The 24,523-nt window shown below is 39.0% G+C and overlaps 1 protein-coding gene across 2 annotated transcripts; it reads left to right on the plus strand.

The window, feature by feature from the left end:
- Positions 1 to 866: 866 nt before the first annotated feature.
- Positions 867 to 10,678, plus strand: zgc:153372 (uncharacterized protein LOC767695 homolog). Of its 2 annotated transcripts, none has more exons than XM_017707219.2 (11): positions 867 to 930; positions 1,044 to 1,208; positions 1,993 to 2,123; positions 2,240 to 2,390; positions 3,224 to 3,360; positions 4,893 to 4,962; positions 5,069 to 5,150; positions 6,088 to 6,219; positions 6,635 to 6,777; positions 6,984 to 7,106; positions 8,268 to 10,678. In XM_017707219.2, exons 2-11 carry the CDS (start codon positions 1,179 to 1,181, stop codon positions 8,430 to 8,432), a joined length of 1,164 nt encoding a protein of 387 aa, XP_017562708.2. In that variant the 5' UTR covers positions 867 to 930; positions 1,044 to 1,178; the 3' UTR covers positions 8,433 to 10,678. The 2 variants fall into 2 exon arrangements, with proteins under 2 accessions (XP_017562708.2, XP_017562709.2); XM_017707220.2 differs by having other exon boundaries at positions 880 to 949.
- The last annotated feature ends 13,845 nt before the right edge of the window (positions 10,679 to 24,523 follow it).

The following is a 24,523-nucleotide window of genomic DNA, read 5'->3' on the forward strand; positions in this document are numbered from 1 at the left end:
CACTAAGGGCTGGAAATTCCCTGTGTGGAGTTAAGCAGAAAACAGTCACCCCATTACCTTGACTGCCTCAGTGTTTTTGGAGGTTTAATTTAATGATAGTAAATGTCTGGACTTTAGTCTGGCTTTATTAAAATTTCATGAAGTTTGAATTTAATACATACATTAAGCCTGTGTGAGTGTAGAATCTCACAGGAAAGGCATATGGCCTCAATAATTCTGCTGTGGAAAGAATAAACAAAAAATGCCATTCCAATTATTGACTATTATGTGGCCAGGATAACACACCCACTTATTAAAATGACCATGTACATTAAACAGACAGACAGACAGACAGACAGACAGACCAATAGATAGATAGATAGATAGATAGATAGATAGATAGATAGATAGATAGATAGATAGAAGGAAGGATGGGAGAGCGGGTGGGTGGATAGATAGATAGATAGATAGATAGATAGATAGATAGATAGATAGATAGATAGATAGATAGATAGATAGATAGATAGATGGGTAAGCGGGCGGGTGGATAGATAGATGGAAGGATGAGCGGTGGGCGGATGAATGGATCGATAGATACATTCAAAATGACTGAACTCAGTATGGCAAACAAAGGAGAGAGAGTGAGGAATGAACACATATCAATGCTTTAAATGCAGAGTTCACAGACACACACAAAGGACAGAAACCAGAGAGAACTGCAGAGCGGATGCGAATGCTTTTACTGCCACCTTGTGGTAGAGAGCGATTGCTACACCAGTGGCTGATTTTGCTGCTGTGATTGGACTCTTTTTTCCATCCCTTTTCCGGCAGACCCCGCCTCTTGTGGCAGGGTTAGCCGTGTTGTCTGAATACGGGTGGGAAAGAAACTCTAGCGGGGAGGTAGTTTCTTACAGGGCAACGTTGGATGACACGTCAGTCGAAACCATTTCTGTGAGTATTGTAAACGCAGGTGGGTCTGTTCTTAGTCTTTAACCACAGACCAAAACAAGAAGGTGCTGTAGAAACCTGTCTACCCTACCTGTGTGTGTGTGTCTTGTTTGCAGTGTTTGGATGAGCCGTCAGTGGAGGGAGAAAGTTCACCAGTGAAGTTACGGGAAATACTGAGAAATACTCATCGAAAACTGAGCGACGTGAACATTACAGTGGCCATTCCTTCCCTCAGAAGTCCTTTTCTGAACATGGCCAGTGGTACGCACGAGAATGTAAAGGTGAGTTGTGGCATTTTGTGCTGAAGTGTCCAGCTAATGTAGCTGTGCTGTCCTCTGTTGCATTAGCAGCTGAGGTGAGTGAAGTGGCCCAGTGCTAGACTGAGGTAAAACAAAAAAGTAGTTACTGAGGTAAAAGTATCTTTAAAAACAATCTCACTACTGCAGGAACATGATTTAGGTCAATCTTAGTGACTTATATAATTTAATAATTTAATAAGCATATGTGTAAACGGTCTACAGGGATCATATGCTACATTTGTTTTCCATTTTGTTTTCCAAGAGGTCCACTAACGACGTTTGTCTGGATTTATGTCCCGAAAATAACTGCGATATATCTTCATTTATTTCTACCCCCTCTTTATTTTTTTAAGATGATCAGTCTGTTGTTGGCTATTGTATGTATTGTGCCATGCTTAACAAGCAGTCTGAGCTGAAACACTGTTTATAACTTCAATATGATATATATATATATATATATATATATATATATATATATATATATATATATATATATATATATTTATATCTATGTATCATACTGAAGTTATAAACAGTGTTTCAGCTCAGACTGCTTTTTGAGCGTGACACAATAGATCTTTGCTTCCTATAGATCCAGGAAATTTTACATGGTATGAGCCCTTCAAAATCTCTTTAAACAGTAGTACAAAATAATCATAGCTTCTTACTTGCTCTGTTTTGGAATTGTGACTGTTTTACAACGTCTATGGTTATCTTTGCTCAGCAAACCATGGAGCAGGGTCTTAGCTATTTTCCATTTGTGCAGAAATATTACAGTTCTCTGGAGACTGGAGAAGATTTGCAGACCAGCGCTGCTTGCCCTGTACCCTCTCACCTGCCCTTGCGAGAAAGTGCCCGGGAAGCCCTCCAACAAGTCCATCCAGATGTTTGCAAAAGGTAATAGTGATATCTGTACAGATAGGTGACAAAGCCTATGGACATTCAACACATCTGTTTGAGTGATTTGAGCAGAAACCAGGATCTGTGCACCTCACACTTTGTCTCTGTTTCAGGTTCTTTGGTTGTGGTGTGGTGATTCCAGAGAAGTTGAAGGGGTGTTCAGTTCTGGATTTGGGAAGTGGGTCAGGCAGGGACTGCTACATTCTCAGCAAACTGGTTGGAGAAGATGGTCATGTCACTGGTATTGACATGACAGAGGAACTGGTACTTTATTTATTACATTGCCCACCCTTTCTCTATAGTAAGTAGATAAGAGCATCTCTGTTTTGATTTTGCTGTCGGAAAACAAAAATAACATAAAGAGAATTGTTGGGAAATGATCAGTCCTGCGTATTCAACCAAACCAAGTCAAACCTGATGTGAATAACTGTTTTTTTATGTTGGTTCTGATAAAGTTTTAACATTCTCTAACTATTCAAATCGGTCTCATTTGTTTGAGCAAAAACATCTTTATTGCATTTTGAATCTAGAATTGATTCTAGTTGTTGAAATATTTTGCATAAATGAGTTATTTATACGTGAAAATGTTCTTAAGAATCAATTAGAAAGTGTAAATATACAGCTGTATGCAAACGTTTGGGCACCCCTGGCAAATAGTGTGAGTGCTAGCACAAGGCTTGAAGAGTCAGAGAGTCATCTGACAATTTCTAAAATTCAGTCTTAATGAGTCAATTAAGGCCTAATGAGTTCATTATGTTCTGAGACTTTACAGCTACAGAGATGTCCAAAAATAAACTTATTATTATTATTATTATTATTAAGTATAAAGTATTAAGTGTAAAGTAACTGTTATAATTAAATTAGAATGTAAAGAAAAAACTATTCAAAAATAGTTTATACAGAGGCCATGATTTCTTCTTTTCACTTCAAAAATGAATAAAAATGTCATTTAGCCATACTTTTGCATACCATTATAGTAACATGAAATAGTGTAAATAACAATAAAAAGGTGAAAATAGACCTATATATCAGATTAGATGGAATCAGTAGCAAAACCACTGTTCATAACTTCATCAAGAATCTCACTCTTTCAACAGGTACAAGCATCAAGAAAATATATCCAGTACCATGCAGAGAAGTTTGGTTATGCCAGGCCAAACACGGTCTTTGTAGAAGGATACATGGAGAAGCTCAGTGAAGCAGGAATCCAGAACAACTCAGTGGATGTGATTGTGTGCGTATCCATTATATGCACAATTTAAAGGGTGATGCACTACATTTACATGATTCAAATAAGTGTGTTGATGTGATATATTTTATTAATGTAGAGTTTGTGCACACATATGAATCGCTGTAGCGTTCCATGTGCTAGAGAAAGGATTCTTGAGGCAGCTGTGATGGTGGCAGCAATATTTTTTCTTTGTTCATTCACCAAAAACAAAATCCAAATAACCAAAAACCAGCCACTTTTCAGTGGCCTCTAAGAAACTTGTCTGTCTTCTTCTGCTTGTCCGTCGCTCCTGTTCTTTTCCCTTTTTGCTCCTTTGAAAAGTGCCCATGCTGCCAAAGCCAAGCCAGGGTCAGCTGGCCCTCAATAAGGGCAGGGGAGCACCTGAGCCGAGAGGGAAAGAAAAAGCTCACTGCTCTGCCTCCCTATTACTGCCCCCAATTCCTTAGCTCTTCAGGTGTATTGCAGTTGCCCTGCTGTGGAGCAGGGGTGGGGCTGAGGGGGTAGATCTTGCGGCTGTTGTTGTCATTGACAGCACATGTTGACAACCCAGTCATCCTACTGTTTTCGGTGGCGACCAGATGAGGTCATTCATATCGCTTAGTGATCAGATTCTCACGTGAGACAATGCAGGTACCTTTATTAAGGAACTGTAATTTTCTAGTGTGCAAATAACGGCACTCTGCCAAACAATTTTTTGCGAACATACTGAAGGGAGCATCCTAACCATTCAGCATGACTCACTGCACTTTTACCACACAATGAATAGCTAGCTATGACTTCCTCCATTCTGTAAAACATTCGCAGAATTAGACATTAACATATGTTTAACATACTGAAAACAGCCTTATAAATAAATAAGTAAAGCAGTTTTGCAAGTCACAGCTTTATTACATTATTTTCTGTACTGTCACAGATAAGCATTTATTTTCAAGCTTTAAAGTGATGGCCAAGCTTGTAGATCAAAGGACAGTCAATCTGATCTCTCTAGAAGAAGACATGGCTGTAAAGTAATCTAAAAAGGCTCAGATGTGCCTTTACTTTTGGACTGAAATCAGCAGAGAATGAATGGAAGTGAATGGACAGCTTCTCTCAGATGCCCAAGCGGCTCACTTCTGGTAGTAGTGGCCTGGTCGTTGTCCTCATGGCCCTCCTCAGGACTTGCGGCTGTGATCATTGCCCGGGAGTTTGGGTGCCTGGCACAGTAATTTTTTTCAGTTTAGACTTTGTGCTCATAGAGCATGAACAGCATAGCTTAGGTTTAGTTGAATCAAAGTCTCATATATTCTTTGATCAATATGTGGTAAAAAGGAAGACTGAAAATCTACTGTAGAAACAAACAGTTTATAATTACTTGTATAACTTTATGTAACTGAAGTTCTTTGTATGTGATGTAGTTTATGGTAATCTGAAATCCTTAACCAGACATGCTCTGTGCTTTACAACTGAATTTGTCCAGGCTGTTCTCTACTTTATAACTTTATCAGATAGACTTGGCCTAAAGCTTTACAAAACAAAACAAAAAATCCTTTGTGCAGATCAAATTGTGTGATGTGCTTGTGCCCAGACAAGAGAGCTGTTCTAAGTGAAGCTTACAAGGTGTTGAAGGTGAGAACATCTGTCTTGAGTATGATTCATTTTTTCTTTCTAACTGCAGTCTATAGAGAATACAAGCCCACATATGAATTCATTGTGTTTTGTTTTAAACTCACAGGAAGGTGGTGAACTTTACTTCAGTGACATGTATGCAAGCAATGTGGTTCCAGACTCTTTCAAAGACGATCCAGTTCTTTGGGGTAAAAATACATTTAGTATGCAAATAAGACAACATCTAGTTAAATATGTATACAGTACATTTGCATATTTAAAAATGTCTAGTGTTTGGATGCTGTTAAAGGATAATTTTATTATGAAGACATTCCAGAGAAAGGATTGCTGGAATGTCTTTGATTCCTACAGGTTCTAGAGTAAAGTGATTTATGGAATTTGTTGCTTTTGAGCTAATAAGAGTTTAATGAGTGCAATTCTAAAGTGCAGTTTTCATCATTACTGATTATTTGCTAAAAACCTCTAAGGAAGTTTTCATTAAGTCAATTTGCATCAGAAATCCACCTATTCATGCTATTTTGGTTGCCAAAATATATAAATATATAAATAGGTAATGCTGTTTTCCCTATAAGAGTTCAGTGTAGAAAACTGCACTTAAGAAAATCATCTTAAGTATTAATAACTTATTAAAGTTGTATGAGCTCTTAAGTAATCACCTGCAAGTAAGTGGTAAACGACACTACATAGAACCTATTAGAAATCAAATGCTGCCACTTATACAGTGATTAGATGTGAATTTAGGTCATACTTCATGTTGAATAATTTGCATAACAAAGTCTGTAGGTGTTAATTCTTCATTATGACATCTAATAATCCAAATATTAGTAGGTTTCACAAAACAGACCAATTATTTACCAATACAGTAAAAAAGCATAATGCCTAGAGAACCATTTAGAAGTATCTAATGTAGGCTTGACTGAATAAAGAGCAAGACCTTAATAAACCTACAAATGGCTCTACAGCTGGGCTAACTGGGATACATTGAAGGTCCTAAAGGAAGGGATACAGCAGTAAGACCTTGCAGTTGAATTTGAAATTCCCACCCTAAGCTTGAGGTAACGAGCAAAACGTCCACTGAGTAAAACTAATATTTTCTATCCTGACCTGAACGCTTTGGTGTGCCAGGTGAAGGAATGGCTGGCGCCCTCTACTGGCAAGACCTCATCTCCGTTGTGAAGGAACTGGGCTTCAGTACGCCTCGCTTGGTGGCTGCTAGCCGCATTCAAGTCTACAGTCCAGAGCTCCAAAAGAAAGCAGGTAACTTTGCTTTCAATTTCCTTTTGGGTAGTTTTCTCCAAAAATGGACATGTTAATTACTCGATGATTCCAAGTGTTAATGCACTTCTTAACTGTTATAAACATCTTATCAGAGGCAAATTAATACTGAGACAAACAGATCCTCTTAATGACTTAGCTGGAAACCTTCATCCATGGAAAATGAACCAGGAATCTAGCATAATTCTAACTATGCGCTCTGCCAACTGCACTCAGAATGGGTCATTTTTAAACTGCCAAATTTCCATACACACAAAAACACAAGGGAAGCATAGCAGGCAATCAGATTTCTCTAGAGGCTTTTAAATATGAATTTAATAATTTGTGATTTTCTTTTGGATAAGCCTTTGAAATGCTGTGCATATTAAATTCTTCCCCCTTTTGTAATCTTTTTTAGGTGATATTAAATATGCATCTGGGACCTATCGTATCTTCAAACTGCCCAATTACTCCACGCAGACAAAAGCACTTATCACATACAAAGGGACTGTGCCAGAGTGCGCTGAGTGTTTTGAGTTGGATTCGTCGTACTCCTTTAAGGTGTTCTGTGTTTAATCATATGTTGATTAATAGCATTGTCTTTGCAACAGTCTCATTCATAAAATATTTCTGTACTCTTTTACTACTTTACTGTTCAGTTCCTGTAGAAAGTAGAACATGAACCATGCACAAAGAACAACCATTCACATTAGCTTCACTGCCAGCTGCTCCTAATTGCTCTGACCTGCTGTTCTTGTTTTGTGCAGACAAACGTAGCAGTGGAGGTGGATGCTGAAATTGCTGCCATCCTAAAGTACACACGATTCTCCTCAGACTTTGTTGTGCAGATGACAGACAAGCCCGATTCTGGTCTCAGCTCTGCTGAACAGGTAATGCACAGTGCTGATATGTCATTTACAGGTTTTAATATTTCATGTGAAGCAGGTCATTGCAACAATATGGAAATCATGTCCAGTTTATCAGTACCCAATATTTTTCATGTACATTTATGCTGATGTGAATACATGAATATTTATAAAATAGAAATGACATCTACTTGGATTAGCATTATAGAGAAATACAGCATGTATTTCTTTAGAGATTTAAATGCAGTAAAATGAATGAAATGCACAAATAACTAACCCAGTAATAAGTAACCCAGCATCGCCTAAACATTCTGCTCTTTCAGAATTCAATAAATACAGCATCAAATACTGGTTTAAAAGTTCGGTCATATGTAAACATATATTCCATGGCAATAACTTTTTAAGCGATTATCTGCCAGTACCGATTTAATTCCAATATCATTGTACATCCTTGGATTTATAGTCACTGAGAGTGATTTTGTTAGAAATAACTATCATGGGAAAATCAATTAAATCAGGTTCTCAACCCTTTCCATCCTCAGGGATCACCTCTTTATCACAAAAAGCCTCAAAAAGCACGAATGCCCACAGGAAAAAAAATGAAATTAATGGTAGGAATTTTTGGGAAATTTTCAACACAGCAGTTTTCAGTTGCCACAACGATTGAAACTTCAAAGTTCATTTTGTTTCCAGAGACAAGGAACAAAAAATAGATAAAGCTGCTTTGTGCATCAGTGTTGAATGACTTGTATTAGTATTGTTTACCATTTGAGATCATTTTATATATTTTTTTATTATTAAGTACATTTTTTTCACTGATTTTTATGACAGAGTACCTTGACTGGCCCTCTATGGACCACTGGCTCCACCTCAGCATAGGGCCAAGGACCACAAAAACACCACTAGCTTTGCAGACCACAGGTTGAGAGACCCTAAATTAAAGCAATAATTTGGTGAAAATTGACATTTAAGAAATTTTTTCCTTACTCCAAATGAAAAGCATCAGACAGCAAGCATGTCTTGGGTTGTAATCTTCTCCAAGTCACCTCATACAAGTTTGCAATGCAGTCCTGAGGACAAAGACATAAAGAAATAGGGAATATAGATGGAAAAACAAAGAAACATATCATAACTTGTAATTTATACATTTGAGTCACAACATGTTACTTTCTGTGCTTTTTTCAGGATTGCCACCTGAGCCCGTTCTGGCTGGCAGACAAACTGCGCTCCTGTGTGAAGCAGTGCTCAAAGACGGGCAAAGCGGGCGTCTGTGGCAGCGAGACAGCCAGTGGAGCTAATGTGGGAGCGCAAACCTTGCAGGGGTACAGTGTTTCTGCTCTGCACCTTTAAACAGTCTATAGCAATTCAAAACAGCTCGCTGGGCCTGTGAGTTCTACAGGTTTCCTTTGTGTCTCCTCCTTCACTTTCCTTTTTAAACCAAACCAATAGGCTTTGGTGCTCATCGCTGTTGTCTAGAGCTCTTGTTATTTTAAAGCGCTCTCATAAAAAAGTATGCTGAATAAATTGTTGTATGAACTTACTTTAATTATGCCACACATTTACAATCAGTCAAACAGAATATTCAAACATTGTTGTTGCTGTTGCAATTAACGTTGACATTGTCTGTGAAAAATACCTGAAGTGCACTAAATGGACAGTATTAGTTTTCCATCAGTAATGTGGGGTAATGTAATTTTGCCAGAGGATGTTTGTAATGTTTATGATCAGTCAACATGGAATAAGAAATCTTGGTTTAAATGGTAGAGATGCAAGTGGCTTCTTCATTTACTCAATGTCTTCACTCCAAAAGAGTAGAAAACATGTCAAAACATATATTTAAACTGTTTTTAGCTTAATTAAATGAAGTGAAGCATTAGCACTGATTTCAATTTGGGAATTTACAGAACATAATCAATATCACTGCTTAAATAGTTTTTTTTAAAACAATTTAGTGTTTAAATGTTCGGACATTGACTTGGGTTGAGCAGAGAATATAAATAAATGCTTTTTTGAGCACCTATGTATTTAAGAAAGACAGCACAAACTTCTTTAACACAAAATAAGATGGATTAACATAATATGGGGTTATTTCTGTGGTTCATTCATAGCTGCCACATAAAAATGGGACTAAAACCAGTGAGAAGTTTTCTCCTTATGGAAGATGAATCATGTCTAAATAATAAAAAATAAGACATAGTGATCATGATGGTGATGGCAAACATTAAAGCAGTTGTGCTCAGGCCTGTTGTTCCCACATGTCCTTGGAAAACCTGGATGTGTATATACTAGTTTTCTAGTCACAAAAAAACACCTGGTCAATAAGAAAATTGATAAAATGTCCTGGAAAAGTGTCAATTTGGCCCGTTAAACCAAAAAAATTGCATATTTCAGCATATTTTTAGCTGCTGTTGGCCAATCTATTCATATCCATTTTGTAACGCTACAGTGTGACATGTGGACAGATAAGTAAACATTGTGTTCAAGCACCTGGTAGAGCAAGGCTTCATTAACACACAGCAGCTTCTTTCAGCAAGACTTGCGATCAAATGATAATCAGTTTAGTAATAGTTTATTTCAGTATCAGACAGTCATTCAGTCAGTAAAGGATCATTAGTGGTCAATATTGTTTACTTTAATGTTAAATATGTTGTACAATGTACAATTGTGTATGTAAGGCATTGTCCTACAAAAGTCGAGGAAAAGGATTTCCCTGTTTAACCTTGTGATAGGTTTTATAATAAGCTGATGATTTGGTTTAGGTGTTTTAAGGCATGAAAACACTGATAAACACTGATCTAAAATATGTATAGCACTGGGCAGTTCAGTACAGCACAATATGAATACTAATCCAAATGAAAAACGTAACTTTACTCTGGTCAAATACCTGTGACCACTTCCCATTGCAGAACAATACATGGTTGCATTTGGCCGGGCAATGATCTCACCATCTATAACTCTGCACTTGTCCCTGTTCATGACGCTTGTCACTTTGTCAGCATATGGTTCTGCACTGTCTGGTGCAAAAATACCAGAGAACATACTAATGACAGTTCATATTATTGCCCCTAGATGGCAGTAAAGTCCTGAAATTGAAGACTTTTTAATGAATTTGTTTCACCATTCGGTCTCTCACTGGTGTAATAACCGCTGACGTAATGATTATTGTATTCTTACAATGCCACAAAGTGTGCAGTCAATTTGATAATTAGAAAGAGCAATTATCTGTCACACCGATTTGCTAAATAGGCAGCGGAGCAATCCACACAATCAGTGGGCATTTAGTAAAACTCACCGTTCACAGAAATCATTGGATTTGATGTTCATTAGAAAATAATGCTTATATGTCTTATACTGCTTTGTACAATAACAATGCGACAATAATAATGACAATGAATAAACATGTATGCAAAGAAAAAGTCTTCAAAAGTAACCTAGTTATGCTTTAAAGGTTAGCAAATACATTCACATTTTTAAGTCAGAGTGTGTAACTTGAGCTTCAAGCGATTTGATCTTTGAAACATGAGTTCATTTAACAGAAAAGAAGGATTGCGGTTCATTTCTAAAATGCATAAAAATACACATTTCTGTTCATGATATCTGCTCTTTGTGATTATTTCCTGTATAAGACACTAATCTTGATTAGCACTGGATACCATAGTTTCAGCAGACGTGTGCCAGTTAACCTGTTAGATGGCTAAAATGAATTTTAAATTAATAAATTATTAATTTCTTGAAATAGTAAAGTGTAAATACATCCACTCAGGAGGAACAAAGGGCGGATTTTTTTTTCATGTGTTATATTTGTTTGTTTTTAGTTTAACCGCAGTATGGCTTGTTAGAATGAAAATTCAGTCTTGCACATCTGCCAAGTGGATGAAATGTGCGACTTATTTCGCTCTGGCTTTACTTTACTCCCAGAACTTATGTTTAAATATGGTCAGATATGATCCTACAAAAGATTCCCTTGTTTGCAGAAATGAGCTGAAACCTCCCCTCAGTGTGCTAAGGGCCCAGAGAGGGAGTGGTGTGATATGTAGAGCTGTGTGGAGGAAGCAGGTGTGGGGTAAATGTAAACAGAGCTGTGAGGAATGGCTCACATTGTCCTCATTTCACCTCTCCCAAAGTGCTCCAATCTGGAGCTCACCCAAGTCCTATCCCATTACTCTCAGCCACTTAATGCACTGTCAATATCCTGGGCTAAAAAGCATGTAGCGTCAGGAGACACTGTGAAGGGAACAGTAACATTCAGTAAAAAGGTCCACGCATGGATATCAACAGTACAAGGCTTTGCTGTGCTAATTTGTGCATTAGGTTACAGAGATGTGAACTTGCTGACAGATCTTCTGAAGATTCAGAACCATTTTACTGGTCAAGAGCATGTGCATGTTCTAGGACTTTGTCTTGCCATCAGAAGTGGTCAATACAGAGTCCAAATAGTAAAGAGATGATACAAATAAACACACAATGGACTCAAATTGTAACACCTGCTCCTTCGAGGTCTCTTCTCAAATCAGCAGTATTAATGAGGAGTTTGTCCTCACTTTGCTGCAGGAACAGCCTCCACTCTTCTGAGAAGACTGTACACTAGATTTTCAAACGTTGCTGTGAGACACTGATGTTGGATGATTAGTCTCCACTCATCCAAAAGATACTGGATGAAGCACCATCACTCTAGGGAACACGGTTCCACTGCTTCACAGTCCAATGTTGGAGGGCTTTAGTACCTTTTACCTGATGCTTGGTGACCTTAGACTGCTTTAGAGCGTCCCATTCTATTAGCAATGCTTTTCTGTGAAGATAATATACAAGCTGTGTGCAAATGAACATCTGTGTTAGTAAAGGATGCACCTTAAAGCTGAATTGAATAATTGGAAGTAATAAAATCTTTAACTTTCAAAACATATGAAGGTACGGTCAAGCTCAAGCTCATTTGTTTTCGTAAAAGAGACATAGTTAAGGTATGTGATGAAAAATGGAGCGTAAAAAAGAAATAAGCTGTTGATCATAAAATGGAGACTTATAATTAAATCATGAAGACCATAAACACAAGTAGACTTTATTCACTGAAAATATGCAAGAAAGTAGTACTGTATCGTCTCAAATGCCAGTTCCCACAAACCCTTCCATAGTAGCACGAAGATTCATGCAGTAAAGATGTCATTGTGTTTAAGGGGTTGACGTTTTGACAGACTATGGAAACAGCTGTTTATCTATACTCTGTTCAAAAATCCAGAAATACAAACACATAAACTAGCATTCAAAAGTTTGGAATTAACTCTTTAGGTTTCAATACTGTTAAACCAATTTATTGCAGATGCTTGTATAAATATAATTTTAATTGTGATGCTGATGTTCTAAAGGTTTCAAACAATAAGTAAGAATCTGTAAAAATGAAGATATTTTTGATGTACATGATTCCACAAAAATCAGAAAGAGCTGTATAGCATCAAGAACTTACAATGAAAATTTTTTAAAAAGCGCTGATCAAATCTTGCTGATCAAATAGTTATTTTATGTTAAGAATCACCTTTATAAATACAGCACCATTTCCAAAAAGTTGGGACACTGGCTGAAGATAATAAAATTCAATGATGGGCAAATAATTTAAACTATATTTCCCTATATTTCATTGAAAATAGTAAAAAGACAGCTAATCAAATGTTGAAACTGAGAAATTTGATTGTTTTTAAAAAAAATAAAAATATATGCACATTTTAAATTTGATGCCAACAACACGTTCCAAAAAAGTTGGGACGGGAGCATGTTTACCACTGTGTTTCATCACCTCTTCTTTTAGCGTTTGGGAAGTGAGGAGACCAACTGCTGTAGTTTTGAAAGTGATATAATTTCCCATTCTTGTTTGTGTGCTCAGCAGTTCGGGGTCTCCTTTGTCATATTTTCCATTTTATAAAGTGCCAAATGTTTTAGTGGTGACAGGTCTGGACTGCAGGCAGGCCAGCTTAGCACCCAGACTAATACAGAGCCATGCTGTTGTAATACATGCAAAGTGTGGTTTGACATTGTCTTGCTGAAATAAGAAAGGCCATCATTGAAAAAGACATCATCTGGATGGCAGCATATGTTTCCAAAACAAAGATCACAGTCAACAAGTACTGCTTTTTGGCCTTGTCCCTTGCATACAGACATTTCTCTACATTATCTGACTTTTTTAATGTTATTTTGTACCATAGATGATGAAAAGCAAACATTTTTGCTATTTTATGTTGAGAAACATTATTCTTGAATTGTTGCACTGTTTGCTTGTGCAGTCTTTCACAGAGTGGTAAATGCCTCCTTATCTTTACTTCTAAATGCCTCTCTCAGATGCTCTTTTATACCCAATGATGCTACTGACCTGTTGCCTATTAACTACCAGCTGTTTTTTTTTAGCCTTACATAACTTTACCAGTCTTTTTTTTGCTCCCGTCCCTGACTTTTTTTGAATGTGTTGCTGGCACCAAATTCAAAGTGGGCGTATATTTTTCAAAAAACAATTAAATTTCTCAAGTTTCAACATTTGATATGTTGTCTTTGAAGTATTTTCAAGGTGTCCCAACTTTTTTGGAAATGGGGATGTAGATAATTTCCATTTATTTTCCATTTATTTACTAACATTACTGTTTTTGCGTGCTTGAATGATCCTAGGAGCTATGTTGTCTGGAGCAAAAGCTCCTGGTAGGGTCTGGCAAACTGGTCCTAGGTGACAGGTCAGACAAAGTGTGATCCATAATAACCCCTATGAAAAGACAAAAACAGGACTTGTGTACCCTGCCCGGAACAGGGTTACCGGGGCCCCACCCTGGAGCCAGGTCTGGGGGAGGGGCTCACCAGCGAGCGTCTGGTGGCCGTGCATTTACTCATGGTGCCCAGCCGGGCCCAGCCCGAAGGAGTTATAAGAGTGCTTGAAAGTGCTCCTCCTGGAGACTCTATTGTCCTACTGGGGGACTTTAACGCTCACGTGGGCAATGATAGTGAAACCTGGAGGGGTGTGATTGGGAGGAATGGCCTCTCTGATCTGAACCCGAGAGGTGTTCAGTTTTTGGTTTACTGTGTATAGTTTGTCCATCACAAACACCATGTTTGAACACAAGGATGTCCATAAGTGTACATGGCACCAGGACACCCTAGGCCGCAGTTCAATGATTGACTTTGTAGTCGTGTCATCAGACTTGCGGCCATGTGTTTTGGACACTCGGGTAAAGAGAGGAGCTGAGCTGTCAACTGATCACCACCTGGTGGTGAGTTGGATCAGGTGGTGGGGGAAGATGCCGATCAGACAAGGCAAGCCCAAACGTATAGTGAGAGTTTGATGGGAACGTCTGGCAGAAGAACCTGTCAGATTGATCTTCAACTCACACCTCCATCAGAACTTTGACCAGATATCGGGGGAGGTGGGGGACATTGACTCAGAATGGGCCATGTTCCATTCCTCCATTGTTGAAGCGGCTGACTGTAGCTGTGGCCGTAAGGTAGTTGGTGGCTGTCGGGGCGGTAATCCTCGAACCCGGTGGTGGATACCCCAGGTGAGAGATGCCGTCAAGCTGAAGGAGTCCTACTGGGCATGGTTGGCCTGTGGGACACCAGAGGCAGCTGGCAGGTATCGACAGGCCAAGGGATCTGCGGCTTCAGTCGTCGCCAAGGCAAAAACCTGTGTGTGGGAGGAGTTTGGTGAGGCCTTGGAAAGTGACTAAGTTGGCTCCGAAAAGATTCTGGCAAACCATCAGGTGACTCAGAAGGGGAAAACAGTGTGCCACTAGCACCGTATATAGTGGAGATGGTGTGCTGCTGACTTCGACTGAAGACGTCATTGGGCGGTGGAAGGAATACTTTGAGGACCTTCTCAATCCCACTGACACGTTCTCCAGTGAAGAGGCAGAGTCTGGGGACATGGGAATAGGCTTGTCCATTACTGAGGCCGAAGTTGCTAAGGTAGTTAAGAAGCTCCTTGGTGGCAAGGCTCCAGGGGTGGATGAGATCCACCCTGAGTTCCTCAAGGCTCTGGATGTTGTGGGGCTGTCTTGGCTGACACGCCTTTTCAACATTGCGTGAACATCGGGGGTGGTGCCACTGGATTGGCAGACTGGGGTGGTGTTGCCTCTTTTTAAAAAAGGGGACCGGAGGGTGTGTTCCAACTACAGGTGAATCACACTCCTCAGCCTCCCTGGTAAGGTCTATGCAGGGGTACTGGAGAAGAGAGTCCAGCTTATAGTCGAACCTCGGATCCAGGAGGAGCAGTGCAGGTTCCGCCCTGGTTGTGGAACACTGGACCAGCTCTTCACCCTCTCCAGGATTCTGAAGGGTTCATGGGAGTTTGCCCAACCAATCCACATGTGCTTTGTGGATCTGAAGAAGGCATTCGACTGTGTTCCCCGGGGTATTCTGTGGGAGGTGCTTCGGGAGTACAGGGTACATGGCTCTTTGCTATGAGCCATTCAGGCCCTGTGCAAAAAAAGCTGGAGTTTGGGTCGCATAGCCGGCAGTAAGTCAGACTTGTTCCCAGTGAGAGTTGGACTCCGTCAGGGCTGCCCTTTGTCACCGATTCTATTAATAATTTTTATGGATAGAATTTCTATGCGCAGTCAGGTGATGGAGGGTGTCCAGTTTGGTGACCTCAGGGTCACATTGCTGCTGTTTGCAGATGATGTGGTCCTATTGGGGACATCAGGCCGCGAACTTCAGCTTTCCCTGGATCGGTTTGCAGCCGAGTGTGAAGCGGCCGGGATGAGAATCAGTACCTCTAAATCCGAGACCATGGTTCTCAGGTGGAAAATGGCAGAGAGCCCTCTCTGGGTCGGGGATAGGCTCTTGCCTCAAGTGGAGGAGTTCAAGTATCTCAGGGTCTTGTTCACGAGTAATGGTACAAGGGAGTGGTCTGTTGCGGTAAAGAAAGAGCTGAGACATGAGGCAAGGCTCTCGATTTACTGGTCGATCTATGTTCCCACCCTCACCTATGGTCATGAGCTTTGGGTAATGACCGAAAGAATAAGATCGCGAATACAAGCCGCCAAAATGAGTTTCCTCCGCAGGGTGTCTGGACTCTCCCTTAGAGATAGGGTGAGAAGTTCGGTCATCCGGGAGGGACTCGGAGTAGAGCCGCTGCTTCTTCACGTCGAGATGAGCCAGCTGAGGTGGTTCAGGCATCTGGTTAGGATGCCTCCTGGATGCCTCCCTTGCGAGGTGTCATAGGCAATTCGACCTGGGAGGAGACCCCGGGGAAGACCCAGGACACGCTGGCGTGACTATATCGCCCAGCTTTGCTGGGAGCACCTTGGAATCCCCCATGGAGAGCTAGTGGAAGTGGCTGGGGAAAGGGAGGTCTGGGCCTCATTACTTAGGATGCTGCCCCCGCGACCTGAACCCCGGAGAAGCGGAAGATAATGGATGGATGGATGGATGGATGGATGGATGGATGGATGGATGGATGGATGGATGGATGGATGGATGGATGGATGGATGGATGGATGGATGGATGGATGGATGGATGGATGGATGGATGGATGGATGGACTGTTTTTGCCATGCCAACACTTCTTGGTGTTCACAAAACACTTTAAATTGTGAATAATACATAATTTTTAGTTTAGAACATTTCAGTCTACACAATGTAAGTTATCTTTCATTATACAACAGTTAGTTCCGGCCACACAAGCTGATTGGTTGAGAAGTGTTCTAACCGTACTGATATTTTGCCATAACATCAGAGGTTTTTCACAAACATTGTATCACTCCACTAAGATGCCATTGCTAAGCAACAGCTTTGACAGCTGTAAGAGATGCTCAAGCCATCTGAACGTTTTTACTTCTTACTTTGTGCACAAACAGAAAATAAATACTTTTAAGACAGGCGATTTAGTCAGACTGTCAAGATGAGACTGTACTAAATTCCCAAGCTGTCATCACCACTAAGCAGCTTTTCAGTCAGCAGATGTGACAGAAGAACACCTAAAGAAAAACTTGGAAACAGGCAGAAATTAACCCGATACTATTCGCCAAATGTCTAGTCTGATCTTCAGAGTCTGACCAAATCGGACTGAGCCATTAAACTGTCGCAATAAAAAACAAAAAGCTGATAATGACAGTTTTGGAATTTAGTGTGAGGAGCTGGAGAATGAACTGCCAGCTGTGTAGTGAGTGAGTGGAGCCTGTTACTTGGACTTGTTAAGGAACTGTAATTTGGAGGAACAAATTGCTGACATTAAAACATTAAATGACACATTTGCAACCTATTTTATTTATTTCTTACTTTATTTAAACTGTTGTATAAAAGCAATAGAACACTTGACGTTGTGTGTTATCGCATATAACATCACAAGAACACACCACCTCAAGTGTTCTATTGCCTAAATTATTAATGAGACAAGCGATTTCAAACTTTTGAACAGGAGTGCAAATCCTTGTGGCCTATAGGAAAATAAAAGCTGTTTATATTGGCAGTAAATTTTTATTTGCTCAGAAATCACTAATATTACATTAAATACAAATATTGTCAATACAATAGGTAGTGATTTTTCACATTAAATTTACCTCCTCCTGGCAGCCCAGTATTATTTGTAGTTATCATGCAATACCCTAATCTGGTTTGGTTAATCAGTCGCTCATTATGCTGTGATTGCTGGGGGTGTTGAGGAGAAATCTAAAAATCAAAACTCTTTTCTTCTAACTAGCTTTCAGGATATTAGCTAATTTGTTGAAAGCAATGAATGTTTATTACTTGTTGTGTTTGTTTCAATTTATTGTAACATTACATGGTGGTTCTGCAGCAAAAAACACTCATTATCCTGATCAATGCTTTTGAGAAGTTTAGCTTTTGCATATGTCATATGCTTGGTCAAATTATGTCTTCTTGATTTTCTAAATGAAAATAAGTAAACACACCCTTTACAAAGAACACATTGGCATTTTTTTCTGATAATTTACTGTACAATTTCTATTTATTTCCTGAGCTTAACATATTGAAAAAAATAAAACCTCAAATATAAAACTTTTATGCCATAACTTTGGAACAGACCATTTTCATTTTATTTTTCCCCAGTATGTGTGATCCAGCAAATAAACAGTATTTGTGCTTTACAATGTGAAGTGTGTAGAGGGTGTGTTTACTTATTTTTATTTAAAAATCAACAAAAATAATTTGACAATAGGTGCCCAAACTTCTTCATACAACTGTATGTTATGTTTAAGAAATGGAAATATTTCATTTCTCTATTACACAAACCTCAACAAACCTACCTATTGTACAGTATTCAAATAAACTAAAGTCAGTTCACTTTAAACTTCTAACAGAGGATTAAATGTGGGTTTCTCTGCTATTCTTTGTGAAGTTGTGATGAGTAATAAGCACATGCTTGGGCAAAAGGTCAAGAAAGCTTGTGACTTGTGTGTAGCAAAAACTCAGTAAATCTGAAAATCCTGCATGCAATGCACTCTTAAAACCAAGTTTCCTAATGGTTTGAATGTACAGTTCTATAAGAAACCTTTGTTATAGAATCTTTACCTAAAATGTAGGTTCTTTAAGCATATTTGCACATCTCGTTTACAAAAATGGTTCTTTAAAAAATATCTATGTAACAGTGTTTTAGGGAACCAAAAGTGATTCTTCTTTGGCATCGTTTCCAGTAACTCTTTCTGGCACCTGTTTTTTTAAGAGTGGAAATGTGAAACAGCTAATTCTAGTTAGAGTGCAATGTTTTGCTCAACCCAGCTATAGCAGCTCTAGATCTACAGGAGCTCAGAGAGGTCAAAAAGGGAGTGTAGATTCAATGAAGAGGAAAAATGAAATGCTCTTGACCTGCCCTGAGCTCCTCCCCCACTGTGGCTAACCTGTACTAGACACACACACACACACACACACACACACACACACACACACACACACACAAGGAATCTCTTGGCCATGCTGCTTGACTGACCAAGCAAGATCAAAAGCCCCCCTGGTTACCCAAACCTCCTCTCCGCTCCCCGCCCAGCCCCTCCCCTCTCGTCCCAGCCAGGAGCTGATTGAAGCGATTCATGACCAGGTCATGACCCCTGCATGCCATACGCGGGCTGAGGAGAGACAAGCAGCTTGCCTTGCTCTATTCTTTCAAGCCTGGCCACAGCTTCATCACAAATCCTCTATTACGAGAGTTATTTAGTTACATGCTATCTTTCAAGTTTAAAAGAGAACAATGTCACCCAAGCTACGAAAATGTAGCGAACTAAGCTATGAGTTACCATAAAAGGAAAATATAAACCTCAACTACATACTCTTCAGGGAACTGCAGCTAGATACAGGTACACTACCAGCCTGAGGCTTTCTTTTTCTGTGAATTATGGCTGTCTTACTGTGTTTGGATACTAGTATGCTAGTCTGCAGCAATGGTAGCTGAAATGCTGGTCACCAGCAAAAGCAGCACATGTTGTGTTTTGGAAGCTGGTATGCTGCTCAGCCAGCATCACTATGAGTGACCAGCTAAACCAGCACTAGACTAGCATAAACCAGTTTAGATCAGCTTGGAATTCATGCTGGTTTATTCTCTTCTTTTTCCAACGTCTTTTTTTATAGCAAGCTAAGATACAGCTAAAATAAACAGCTAAAATACGCACTTCACCCACGTGAAGCTGCAGTCCTCAGTTAGCAAGCTTACTAGCTATATAGCAAAAGTAGCATGCTACAGTACAGCTAATTCATAAGTGATGTCTTTGAGGCTTTTCTGTTGTTTTCTGTTCACTGTTATTCACTGAGCTGCTGGAGCTCAGATTCACAAGATGATGATTTTAAGCAAGGTACTTACAATTTAGTAAGCTAAGCTAACTTAATAAAGAAATATAGCAAACTAAGGCGTCTAAGACAGAAAGAAAGAGAAAGAAAAAGAATAATACATAAATGAAAAGAATAAATTAATGAACAAATGAACAATTGGAAGAAAGAAGGATGGATGGATGGTTGAATGGATGGACTAAGCAAAAGAATACAAGAAAGGAAGAAAAGCAGAAAGGAAGAGGAAAAGATTAAAAATAAATTAATGTAAAACAGTCGAAAAAGAAAGAAACAAAAAAAGAAAGAAAGAAAGAAAGAAAGAAAGCTTGGTTCAGTTCCATGAAATGTAAAAGGGTTCCACTTGTAGACACAACGCACCAAAAATGCTTCTGGTATTGTTACAAACCTGACATCGTACCAATAGTTGAACCCTTTTTGGTGCTACATAGAACCCGTTTCTAAAAGATTCTCTATACAACCACATACAGCATATTCTCCATTAATCTGATGAACGGTTTCATCATGCAAAGAGCCCTTTAAGCATGCAGATGGTTCATTGAGTGTTCTTGGTTCAATATAGAACCACTGTCTTTGCTAAAGAACCCTGAAAGAACCATCTTTATTAAGAGTATAAGGCCAGGATTTCCTTAAGACTGTAAACAATGCACAAAGCTTAGTGCTCCAAGCAGTATTTCTGAGTAGCTGTTGTGAGTAACTTTAACCTATTTCTCTATGCAAATATGGAGCAACACATTACGTTCCTTATGAAGCAATGCTTTTTTTAAATGAATTGAGAACAGAATTAGAAAGTTATATTATGTTTTTCATATTCATAGAAGGCTTTATCCAACATAAATAATACTCACCCCGAAGCATCTGCTTTAATCAGAGCTGCGCTAAATTGTCTTTTGTTGCTTTGATCTGCCTTTACTATATGATGAGCAAACGTTTTTGCCCTTTACTCTCCGGCTTTTGTGACATTGTTCACTTTACAGAAGGCCTTTTCTCTCCTATGTCCTTTGCCGTAGCAGGACCACTATGATGGGGTGTATTGATTCTTCTTATACTCCCCAGCATGGGGCAGCTTAGTCCTTGTTCAATGTCGCCCTCAGCTTTAATTAAAAGGTTATTAATACGGTATCAGGCAAGGAGATTAGGCCTGTGGTTATTGAGGGAAGGCTTTGTGGAATCACAATGTCCTTTCTCTTGAATCCTGTCGTATTTATCAGGTTCATGGGCAACAATAGGCTCCAAAATATCAGCTAACACATCCATGAAGGAAGAGATCTAAATTGCCCTGTGTTGTTAACTTAAAAGCTTATTCAAAGTAATGCTAAAAACCCCCCAGATGCTTTGATCTCTCAACCAAAAAAGATGGAGGAGAAAGACAGGAAAACACAAAAGGAGAACACATTTACGATTTATTTCTGCTTTAGTACATCTACCAAGTTTAGGCTGTATAGATTAGAACATGCTAGCATATTTGATTGTACACGATGCCATCCACAATTTATGTGTATGCTCTTATAAGTGAAAGAAACCAACTTGTGGGGGGAGAAAAGAAAGATCTGTCAACTCCCATTGTCGTTTTTACTGATGGTCATACTCCCTGAAGGCAGAATACATTGGATAAACATGACTGCTCTCAAATACAACCTCCACTCTCCACTAATAATGGGCTTAAATTACTGAGTAATCTTTTATTGTTTGACTGTCTAGACATCCTGTGACAACTGATATAATAGCCCATAGTTATGTGCTGACATAATCACATTGCACTGATATGGAGAATTTTCTCATCCTAGACAATAAGACCTTTTTAGTGTCAATATTAAATACATAATACATTACTTGAGTAACAGACTTCAGTCACACTGTGGTACTATTGGTCTTCTGCTTGTGATGCATGTTTTGTATTCCTATACTACACACAAAACTTGTAGCTCCCTGTAGCTCAATGTTGTGGTTTGATCCTTAGTTCAGCCAACACCCATCTGAGAAATGTGCTGGTTTAGTATTAACCCCACTGATGAAATCTGGCTGATTCTAGTCTTAAATTGAATGACCATGAACCAAAATTAATAATATCACAATATTACAATATCATTACACAATGATATTCAAAATTCTTGAAGTTTCAACCTTTAAACCTCTCACAGTTGGCCACATTTGCAAGTCTAAATCCAAATATACAGACATACATGTCTATATCTTGGGTGCCTGAATAGAGAATATATATATATATATATATATATATTCTTTTCAGTTAGAGTTTTCAGGGTAGCTTGTGGGAGCAGAGGCATTTTTTGACCCACAGACAAGCGGAGGACTGAAAGTGGAGCTGACACTTTGTCATCTGTATCAGTATTTTTGCTGGTGATGTGTTGATTTAGCACTGGCCTAGCAGGCAGCAGACACTGTCATTTGAATAACACCTTATGCAATATTTTCTCACTATACTGCAGCTGAATTGACTCAGGAGGTGATAAAAGTATATGCACCAGTTATTTCACAGGACTGTATGGTTCTATATGAGACCTATAGATTTCTTCAAGATATATGATTACAAAAACTACAATTATACAACTGTTCTATGTAAGACCAGAGACCAGTTATTTTGGGAGGCTATGTTGTTATGAAGGAAAGAACTAATTGGCCTGTGTAGAAATATATAAGTCAGTTGTTTCTCAGGCCTGTATAGTATAGTTATATATATATAGAGGACATAACTGTGTAACTGGCCCATGTAATAAAAATCGTTTAATTCCCAGGAATGTATAACTGGCCTATGTAAAGACATATAAACCCGAGATTTCTCAGGACTATACAGTCATTTAGGACAAATTTTTGTATTGGACCTATGTAAAAGTACAACCCCAATTCCAATGAAGTTGGGATGTTATGTAAAACATAAATAAAAACAGAATATAATGATTTGCAAATCCTTTTCAACCTATATTCAATTGAATACACTACAAAGACAAGATATTTAATGTTCAAACAGATTAACTTTATTGTTTTATTGCAAATATTCACTCATTTTGAATTTGATGCCTGCAACATGTTCCAAAGAAGTTGGGACGGAGCAACAAAAGACTGAGGAATGCTTAAAAAACACCTGTTTGGAACATTCCACAGGTGAACAGGTTAATTGGAGTTGAGTGTCATGATTGGGTATAAAGGGAGCATCCCTGAAAGGCTCAGTCGTTCACAATCAAAGATGGTTCGAGGTTCACCGCTTTGTTAACAACTGCATGAGCAAATAGTCCAACAGTTTAAGAACAACGTTTCTCAACATGCAACTGCAAAGAATTTAGGGATTTCAACATCTACAGTCCATAATATCATCAAAAGATTCAGAGAATCTGGAGAAATCTCTGCAAGTAAGCGGCAAGGCAAAAAAACAACATTGAATGCCTGTGACCTTCGATCCCTCAGGCGGCACTGCATTAAAAACTGACATCATTCTGTAACGGATATTAACCACATGGGCTCAGGAACACTTCAGAAAACCACTGTCAGTGAACACAGTTCGTCTCTCCATCTACAAGTGGAAGTTAAAACTCTGCCATGCAAAGTGAAAGCCATACATCAACAACACCCAGAAACACCGGCTTCTCTGGGCCCGAGCTCATCTGAGATGGACTGAAGCAACGTGGAAAAGTGTCCTGTGGTCTGACGAGTCCACATTTCAAATTGTTTTTGGAAATCATGGACGTCGTGTCCTCCGGGCCATAGAGGAAAAGGACTGTCCGGATTGGCACCATTAATGCTAAAAGGTACATACAGGTTTTGGAGCAACATATGCTGCCATCGAAGCAACGTCTTTTTCAGGGACGTCCCTGCTTATTTCAGCAAGACAATGCCAAGCCACATTCTGCACGTGTTACAACAGCATGGCTTCATAGTAAAAGAGTCGGGTACTAGACTGGCCTGCCTGCAGTCCAGACCTGTCTGCCATTTGAAAATATGTGGTGCATTATGAGGCGCAAAATACAACAACGGAGACCCCGGACTGTTGAGCAACTGAAGTTATACATCAAGCAAGAATGGGAAAGAATTCCACCTACAAAGCTTCAACAATTAGTGTCCACAGTTCCCAAACGCTTATTGAGTGTTGTTAAAAGGAAAGGTGATGTAACACAGTGGTAAACATGCCCCTGTCCCAACTTCTTTGGAACGTGTTACAGGCATCAAATTCAAAATGAGTGAATATTTGCAAAAAACAATAAAGTTTATCCGTTTGAACATTAAATGTCTTTGTAGTGTATTCAACTGAATATAGGTTGAAAAGGATCTGCAAATCATTGTATTCTGTTTTTATTTATGTTTTACACAACGTCCCAACTTCATTGGAATTGGGGTTGTATATAGATCAGTTATTTCTCAGGACTATATGGGTATATAGGAGATGATTACATAATTAGCATATGTAAAAGTACATACACCAGTTATTTCCCTGAGATATATGGTTAAATATGATAGAACTATATATCTGGCCTATTTAGAATTACATACACCAATCATTACTCAGGATCGTAAGGTTCTATAGGACAGAACTATATAACTGACCTATGTGAAAGTACATAGACATATTTTTGCAGGAATATACATTTGTATAAGACAGAACTATATGTAGCCAATGTGAATGTGTGTAGACAATCTAGTTTGCAAGACCATACAGTTATGTAGAACATAATTAT

The sequence above is a fragment of the Pygocentrus nattereri genome, chromosome 17 (genome assembly GCF_015220715.1).
Source record: "Pygocentrus nattereri isolate fPygNat1 chromosome 17, fPygNat1.pri, whole genome shotgun sequence".
NCBI classification, from domain to species: Eukaryota; Metazoa; Chordata; class Actinopteri; order Characiformes; family Serrasalmidae; genus Pygocentrus; species Pygocentrus nattereri.

Excerpts from the sequence above, each read along its gene's own strand:
- zgc:153372 (XM_017707219.2), top strand. The coding sequence starts at position 1,179 with ATGGCCAGTGGTACGCACGAGAATGTAAAG. Across the intron at positions 2,124-2,239 it reads CATCCAGATGTTTGCAAAAG|GTTCTTTGGTTGTGGTGTGG; the intron begins GTAATAGTGATA and ends TCTCTGTTTCAG. Across the intron at positions 2,391-3,223 it reads TTGACATGACAGAGGAACTG|GTACAAGCATCAAGAAAATA; the intron begins GTACTTTATTTA and ends CTCTTTCAACAG.